The 9,450-nt window shown below is 42.9% G+C and overlaps 1 protein-coding gene across 3 annotated transcripts in view; it reads right to left on the minus strand.

Moving 5' to 3' along the window:
* SH3D19 (SH3 domain containing 19) overlaps window positions 1-9,171 on the minus strand; it is a 120,434-nt gene extending 111,263 nt beyond the window's left edge. For all 3 annotated transcript variants that reach the window (XM_084626278.1, XM_084626279.1, XM_084626277.1), the window contains exon 1: window positions 8,630-9,171. In XM_084626278.1, coding sequence (XP_084482404.1) covers window positions 8,630-8,720 — 91 coding nt within the window. In that variant the 5' untranslated portion in view covers window positions 8,721-9,171. The remainder of the gene's footprint in view (window positions 1-8,629) is intronic.
* Window positions 9,172-9,450: the final 279 nt, after the last annotated feature.

A 9,450-nucleotide genomic window follows, 5' to 3' on the forward strand; every position in this document is an offset into this window, starting at 1 on the left:
TGTGTAAAGAGTTGTCACTTTGGATGGGCTATCACCAGCAGGAGAGTGAATTTGTGTGGGGGGGTGGAGGGTGAGAAAACCTGGATTTGTGCTGGAAATCACTTTAGATAAGCTATTACCAGCAGGACAGTGGGGTGGGAATAGGTATTGTTTCATATTCTCTGTGTATATATAAAGCCTGCTGCAGTTTCCACGATATGCATCTGAGGAAGTGAGCTGTAGCTCACGAAAGCTTATGCTCTAATAAATCGGTTAGTCTCTAAGGTGCCACAAGTCCTCCTTTTCTTTTTGCGAATACAGACTAACACGGCTGCTACTCTGAAACCTCTCATTACAGTGTGTATGGTAACACCCATTGTTTCATGTTCTCTAGCTATATAAATCTCCTCACTGTGTTTTCCACTGAATGCATCCGATGAAGTGAGCTGTAGCTCATGAAAGCTTATGCTCAAATAAATTTGTTAGTCTCTAAGGTGCCACAAGTACTCCTTTTCTTTTTGCAAATACAGACTAACACGAATGCTACTCTGAAACCTGTCATTAATTCATTAGCTCAGCTGGTACAAGAGGCACTGGAAGGAAGTATGAGAGAGAGGAAGAGAGTGAAGTATACTTGTAGCGCCAGAGCCATAAGAAACCTCGTGTCAGGTGTTGAAGGCTCCATGTTACTGCTGGGATGAGGATGCATAGTCTGTGAAAGTGGTGGCAAAGAACACTAAAATAAACTGCATGAGGTGTTTTACCAGAAGGTGGTCTCCAATTGTGGGCTAGAAAGTAGGTAGGGGTGAGTCCACCCTGCTACAGCATCCAAATAAAATACTTCTCTCCCTCAAGATATCACAGAAGTACATAGTAGGTAGCTATTTGAATAGCCTTTGGTCTCTTCAGTGTTTGTGAAGCAGAGTCTCAAATCACCCAGCCAGTCCAAATAAACATACCTTAACAAGGGAAGGTGTTTATATTTAAAGGATTTTCTAACAAGTATTGATTGTGTGTGAAGTTAGTCCATTAAAGTTTTCTAAGGTGAAATGGAACTGTATTTTTCCCAACAGCCAAATGAGAACAAAAGACGCTGAGCCTTTAGGTAACAGAATGGGTTGTCATTCGTATTGTATTTTTCCTTAAGCACTCAGGATCCAAGATGCCCTGTGACCCCCCTGCCTTCCCACAACTCTTAGCAGCAGCAGAAGAAATGCTCTGTGGGATAGCTGCCCAGAGTGCTCCACTCCGAATACCGCTGCAAGGGTGAACATGCTATTGTGCAGGCAGCTGACAGTGTAAACACACAACAGTGGTTTCCCTTCAGTGCTCTCTGAGCAGCACCGTACCCGCTGGTGCTGTAACTCTGCCGGTGTAAACATACTCATAGACTTGGTTATCCTGAAAACCGTTAAGGCCTCTCACACCTTATTTTAAGCCTTACTCTAAATTAGCAAAGCTTATAGGATCTAAGGATACTCTGAAAGGGATCTGGCTAGAGAGGCAGAAAAGTGAATTGTTAAATTATATTGGTCTACCCAAAAATTGCTGAGATATGAGCCAGCTGAGCTCCATCCAAAATATTAAGTTCTGTGGCCACAAACTAATATTTCAAAATAAGAAGAAACTAAAAGTGCTCCCATTTCAATATAGGGACATAGATAGCACATGATAAATTTTGAGTTTGCCTTCTTAAAACAACTAAAACCACTTTAATATTAGCACAAAAGGGCCTCCTAAAATTCAAAACAAATGTTGTACTCTTAGCAACAAAACTAATTAAGTGGCTTTTTTTTTTTGCATGTTTCTCTATGTAAAAGGGAAAGAATGGATTACTTAGATTATGTGAGCATATATTTATACGTATCACCATGTAAATATATTTTTGTTTTGTTTTTAAAAAGCATACAAATTGAAAATTTACTCAATGTTAATCTATACAAATTAATGTACGCCCCAAACTCAGTTAATAGGACACAGAGTAGAGATAGGTAAAACATTAATAACATATGCTAATAAAATTATTTGGGTTTACTTTAACCCAAAACAGAACTGCAAAAGCACACAAATTGGAAAAGACTGAACAGTTGACAGGAACCTGTGAAACCACCAATTTTCACAAAGGCAATAGTTGTGAGTGGAGCTGGTAGAAAAATCTGAAAACTTTTTTCGGTCAAAAACACGGTTTTCTTTAAATTGAACTGTTTCATGGAAATATATCTATGTCAACAAGATGGAATTGAGAGAGAGACCCTCAAAATAGCCAACAGCTTAGTGATTAGGGATCTGATTCAGACAGGGCAGGGACTTGAACCCGAGTCTTCCATACTCCAGCTGAGTGTCCTAACCAGGCTATTCTGAGGTGGTTCTCTCTCCGATGTGGAATTAAAACAAATTTTGAAATGTTTAAATTTTTCGCAAATCAGAATTCTTTTCCAGTCAACCCTTGCTGAGAGTTCTTGTGGTCATTAAAGATCCTATAATAGGAGCATTAATCCCAATATGCAGGCCAAATTCCAAGTCAGCTAACAGTACTGTATACAAGCTGGATGAATAGCATGGAATGTGCCAAATCACCTGATAATCATGTTTAAAAGACACATTCTAGCCAAAGTAAGAACCTAGGGTAGAACATGGTTTTTAAACAGGTTAAAACCAACTCTAAACAAGAGTACATATCACAAGCCTTGCCTATATACACATAAATTACAAAGGCTTAAACTAAAATAGATTAATCAAACAGGCACAAACCCCTCACGTAGGCACTCTTAAATTGTTTTACATCTGGTTTATATCAATTTTGCTTACATTGTAAAGGCAGGTGTAAGCCAGTATAAGAGCATTCAACATTCAGGTTTTGCACCCGGTTTATCCATACTGATTTAAAAAAAAAAAAAACTGGTGCAACTTTAGGCCTTAGTTCTCAATGCTGTATAGACAATCACCCTACTGTCTTATCTAAAAGTGCCAGTGCTTCCTTTGACTAGACACCCACATACAAACCTACAGCAGTTTAAGTGTTTTAGTTACATCAATATAAGTTTGTATGCAGACAAGGTCACTTGTGAAAATCATCATTTATCAGCCCTGCAAGATGGGAATAGAACCCTCTCTGGGCTGCCGGTCTTCTACCAGGACCTCCTCCGAACCTGGAAACTGTTTTCAACGGAGCTGTGAGCACGGGCGTGTTCTTGGCACGGTTCACCTCTATCCCAGACACCAGCCCCTTCTGCGGTGTGAGGGAAACCCTGGCACACACACATCTGGAGTGTGCCAGGCTGCAGCTCCTATTCCGGCTCCTCACAAATATTTTATTACATTTTTGGTTGCACTTTTCCCCTCACCTTCTTATTTATGAACTCCCTATCCGTGGCCCCACAAAGTCATGGGATCTCCTGGTCAACCTCCTCCTGGCCCTAGCTAAAATGGCCATCTATAAAACCAGGTGGGAGTGAAGTGAGAAAACTCCCTTGAAGGGAGAAGCACTGGAGTAGTCCTGTCCATTTCCGGAGCTGCTCTATCACCCCGCCCTCTAAATTGTGCCAGTTCTCCGGCAGAGAGGGATGTATGGCAGAAAGGTAAATGCTGAGATAGAGCAGCGGACCTGCGCTTCACCAGATGGCCTGAAGGGCGGGTGGGAGGGAGCTCGCCTGCCAGCCGTCACCGACCACCAGGCCAGAACTCGTGACCTGGGTGGAGGAGGCTGCCGAACAGATGGCCTGGCAAGCCTCCACCTGTGCCAAGTCACCCGGGTCCTGGACCACGAGGAGCATGTCATCAGCGTACACCGACAGGACCAGCCGCAGCTCCAGCTCCCACAGCACCAACCCTGTCAACCTCCTTCGGAGGAGACAGAGGAAGGGCTCGATCACCAGAGTGTACAGTTGGCCCGAGATGGGGCACCCCTGCCGTACTCCTCGCCTGAAGCTGACCGGTTCGGTCAGGGTCCAGTTGAGCCTGACCAGACACTCTGTGGAGGCGTACAGCGCCCAGAGAAAACCCACAAACTGGGGTCCGAAACCAAAAGCTTGCAGAGTGCTCAGGAGATACCCGTGATCCACCTTCACTTATCCTGGTACCAGGGATCTGTTTAGCCTGGAGCTAATATATCTGTCTCCCACTACTTTTCTATACCCATCTGGCCTTGCCCTGTCACACTGTACATTGACTAGTGAGATGGTATGCTTCTGATGCAATCTTGATTTATTCTATTGGACCCAGCTTATTGGTCTAAGCTTCCAAAGCAAGTTAGCACAGGTTTGGTGTAGGAGTGTAAAGGAAATAGGGTTGTTCTGAACTGGGTCTAGACATAAGTAGAAAGCTATGAATTTTTTCAGTAGCCTAAAATTGACCAGCTGAACTGAAGAAATTCCACTAAACTGAGTCTGAAACACTTGAAAAAAAAATCATAAAAAGAAACAGAGTAAAAAAAAAAAAGTATAGAAAGGCTATTGATCCATGTAGCAAAAAACTTATTTACCACATTTACTGTCAGCCACCCTGTGGGAATAAAATCATTTCCAGGAGTCCTATGACAATCTTATAAACATCAAAAGCAACTTCAATAGGACCTCTCTAATCCACACTGAAGATGACACAATGCATTGCAAATTACAGACATTTGTGGTTAAGCAAGTGGGCAAACAAAGGGCAAAGCGACCACTCTCCCTACTTTGGATAAGCTAATATCAGCAGGAGAGTGAGTTTGTGTGTGTGGTTTTTGGAGGGGGGGTGAGGGAGTGAGAGAACCTGGATTTGTGCAGGAAATGGCCCACTTGATTATCATACACATTGTGAAGAGAGTTGTCACTTTGGATGGGCTATTACCAGCAGGAGAGTGAGTTTGTGTGGGGGAGGGGGGGGAGGGCGGAGGGTGAGAAAACCTGGATTTGTGCTGGAAATGGCCCAACTTGATGATCACTTTAGATAAGCTATTACCAGCAGGACAGTGGGGTGGGAGGAGGTATTGTTTCATGGTCTCGGTGTGTATATAATGTCTTCTGCAGCTTCCACGGTGTGCATCCGATGAAGTGAGCTGTAGCTCACGAAAGCTCATGCTCAAATAAATTGGTTAGTCTCTAAGGTGCCACAAGTACTCCTTTTCTTTTTGCGAATACAGACTAACACGGCTGTTACTCTGAACACTAAATGTAGTTTGAAGTATGAGATTTTGAACACATTAAATTATAGAGGCTGTCTCATGATCCTCATTCTCTATTATTGGCCAAATGGAGCTCATTGCAGGACTAGATTCTTTTCCCCTCATAGAATATTCATTTTTAGAGCTAGCCAGGAAACAGACTTTCAGGCCTGCAAAAAACTTCAAGCCTTGGGAAAAAAAATTTGTCCAGAATCAGGATGAACCTCCAAAAACTTTCACAGACCTGGAAGTTTGCAATACTTCATTTTAGAATCACCATTCTAGAATCTGTCAGAAACCTGCCTGGCTTCTGCTGAATATTCATCAAAATCAACACGTTCCAATGGAACGTGTTGATTTGACAAACCAGCATTTTCCAAAATTTCCAACTGTTCACTATCTTTTCCTGCCCTCTCAACAGTATACTTATTATAAGGCTTGCTTGGTATTTCCAAGAAGAGATTGTCCCTTTTCTCCATAACATATAATGTGGGTAATGCAGCGTAAGAAGTATAGTTTGTTGCTTCATTACTCTTTTAAGGCCCCATCCTGCAAACACAATGGGGAAACTCATGGAAGTACATGTCCTCACAGATCAAGTGTTTACTGGGTCAGACCCTTAGGAAGCATACCTGTGCTTTTACCTTTCATACCAGTTCTTTATTTCCATGCACATACCCCTCCCTTTCTCTTCCATTTTTATGTATTTAACTTCTTAAAATCCACACGTCTCTAGGTTCTCAACACTACTTATAAGTGAACCACACCTTATACATCTGGGACTGAGGTAGTGCTCATTCCCACATCTGTATTTCCATGTATGAACTGAACTTTTATTTTATAACTGTGGCCTATGTGTATCCATCACATTTAATATTGCAGACCACATGTTGCCTGTATTGCTTTCAACAAAATGTAAAGTTTTAAATTGGTAGATACAGCATAACTCACTACCCTATTTCTCAATTTAAATAGTCCCATTGTTTGTTTCACCCTTACTTACATGATCATTTCCATCATTAGACCTTTTGCCTGTAAGTTGCAGTTATTTTTTTAATCCAAAAAAAAATATATATATATATATATATATATATATATATATATATTGGGAGGTGCGAGGAGAAGAAAACTTGGTATATACAGCTCAAGTGATTTTCTCAAACACGTCTTTAAAAATACTGGGCCTCAGGATATGTCTAGACTTCTCCCAGCATAACTATGTCCCTGACCAACACAGCTGTACCAGCAGAATTCTGTAGTGTAAACACAGCTATATTGGCAAAGCTTCAGAGTAACAGCCGTGTTAGTTTGTATTCACAAAAAGAAAAGGAGTACTTGTGGCACCTTAGAGACTAACCAATTTATTTGAGCATAAGCTTTCGTGAGCGACAGCTCACTTCACTGGCAAAGATGCGCTTTTATTGGTATAGCTTATTTCATTTGTAGGCAGTGGTTTTACTATGCTGGCATTTTTCTTACTTTGCCTACACTGTCTTATCAATGGAAATATATTTTGTTGGTTTGTAAGTGTACAAACTGCAGCTTTGCCAGGATAGCTGCGCCCACACTAGGAATACTTTACTGGCATAGTATAAGGCAGTGATACTCAGACCTCTGGTTCAGGAGCCAAATTAGCGATCAGCATTACCCAAAAGAGCCACAGTAGTGTGAATGACAGGGAAAATATTTAGTTTTTATAGATTATTCTCACAGCTAGTAAATTAATAACTTAGTGCAAGCTGATAACTTAACTGGTTGATAACATAGTAAAAGCATCCTGATTGGTTAATAACTTAGATTTATTAATTAAAATCACACAGTGTTTCAATATCATGTGCTGCAAAGAGACACAGGAGACACATTTGAGAGCCACAGTCTGAGTATCACTGATACAAGGTATTTCTATAGCGGTAAAGTGCTCCTAGTGTAGACTTGGCCTGAATCTTCATTCACTGCAATGCATATAGTCATTTACACTAGTGCAAAGTAGGTGCAGAACACCACTAAAACACATAGTAGCAATTTACACTCCCTTTGCACTAGTATAAGCAACTATACAAAGTACAGGGCAACAGAGAATCCAGCCCTCTATTTTTTGTATAATCATTTTATACCTTAAAGTGAACTCTGAGATCAAATTTAGCTCCAGAATGAGAACACACACACAATTTTACAAAATCTAAGATTAACATAAATATTTTCTACTAGTTTAAAAAAAATCCAATGGAAAGAGTTTTAAAATGTACATAATTATTCCTTCTACACAAAGAATGACTTGCTGGAGCAAGTCCTTAAAACTGACATATATAGCTAGTTTTGTCAAGTGAAAATGACTAGACAGTTTCCATTGTCTACACTGAGAGAAATGCAGAAAGTAAACAAACATAATAAAAATGTGATTTGCAAACTGGATACAATTAATTTAGGCTTGAATAAAGACTGGGAGTGAATGTGTCAAATTACACAAAGTAAAACTATTTCCCCATGTTTATTTCTCCCCCTACTGTTCCTCACACATTCTTGTCAACTGCTGGAAATGGCCCACCTTGATTATCACTACAAAAGGTTCCCCCCTGCTGGTAATAGCTCACCTTACCTGATCACTCTCGTTACAGTGTGTATGGTAACACCCATTGTTTCATGTTCTCTGTGTATATAAAATCTCCCCACTGTATTTTCCACGGCATGCATCTGATGAAGTGAGCTGTAGCTCACGAAAGCTTATGCTCAAATAAATTTGTTAGTCTCTAAGGTGCCACAAGTCCTCCTTTTTTGATAAAAAAGTTATTCCCTCACATGGGTCTCCCAATGCACCCCATCTTCTCTGGGACCGTAAGCTCTTCAGGGCAGGGGCTGTTTGTAATGTTGTGTCTGGTACAGCATTAAGCACATTGTTGACACTTAGGCCTACATCCCCAGGCTGACAGACCCCTGTGCCCCTGAGGAGTTCCATTGCACAACAGAATCCATTGCACATGCAGAATCTAGGGCTTCCCACTGGCACCTCGCAATGTGGGGTTTGCCTGTTGGGGTGGCGATCCTTAGGGCATTTTAAGTATTAATCAATACAATTTATATTTAACCATCCAATTTAGGCAAACAGCACTCTGAGAGTTAAACTGTTGGAAGCTGGACCCTGCACCTTTCCTTTGAATATTAATGACTATCCTTTGATTCATCAAGGAGATAAGCATTCAGTTGAGCCTATTAAGCGAACAACACAGTTAAGTGACTGTACCTTGCCCTGACCCCCCTTCCTGCTCTCCTCCCACCCTTTAAAAAAACCATTTCCAGGTAGGATTTTAAACAAAAATGTAAGGAAAAATCCCATTTGTTAAGTAACGGTCAATCACAGATTAACACATTTCTACTTAATCTGAAGCCCCGCTTGTTATTAGCGAACACAGCCCCACCCGTGGGCACCCGCCCGTGAGACTGGTAGGTGGACTGAACGGAACTCCGGGGCTTAATGGCTTTGTCCCCGCATTCAGCTGAAAACCTCCTGCTTACCTGCCGCCGAGGTCAGGTTACCCCTTCTGCGCCTTCTGCCGAGCTCCCTCAGCTCCCCTTCTTCGTCTTCCAGCCTCCAGGCTTCAGCCATCAGCGAGGAGGGGGCATTCAGAAAGCAGGCACCCCCCTGCCCAAGCGCAGAGAGCGCGCGACCGGGGGTTCTTTGTCTCGCTCAGTGAGGGAGCAGCGAACGCCCCACCGCTGGGGGGGCGGGGGGGGGGGCTGCGCTGCCGGCCCCGGGGCAGAGCAGCCCTTCCGAGCCGCCCCACTCTGCACCTGCGCCTCTCCTCCGCCCCGGCAGCTTCCTGCAAATCTCTCTCCGCCGCCCTCTTCTCTGAAGTTTAAGCCCAGGCGTGGAGGATCCCCTTTGGGCCTTTTCCTCTCCTCCCTTCCCCAGCAAGGCTCAGCCAGACGCAGGTTGGGAGGAGAGAGAGAGAGGCGCACCCACACCACACCACCAGGTTGGGGAGGGAAGGGAAAGCCAAGGGAAAATGAAAGAAGGTGGCGTTTGCTTTTCCTGCCCATTCACAATATTCCGGTGTCAACAGGAAACTCCGCTGCTGCCTGACACTAAAACAAAAGGAGGAGGGGGAGGTACCTGGAGCAGAAAGCAGCAATCAGGGCTGCCGCTGCAAGGGAGGGGGCGAGCTTCAGCTGGGGAAGAAGATGAACTTGCACTTACAAGGCTAAAGTAGCTGAAAACTTTTATTTAGGGAAAGGGACGTGATTTTTTTTTTCTCTTGTGGATCCACGTATCTCCAGGGCTGTCACAAGCTGGTAGCATTTTGAAGGAGGGAGAGTTCTAAACAGTGCAGCATTGA

Source organism: Lepidochelys olivacea, assembly GCF_965140295.1.
Source record: "Lepidochelys olivacea isolate rLepOli2 genome assembly, chromosome: 4".
Classification (NCBI taxonomy): domain Eukaryota; kingdom Metazoa; phylum Chordata; order Testudines; family Cheloniidae; genus Lepidochelys; species Lepidochelys olivacea.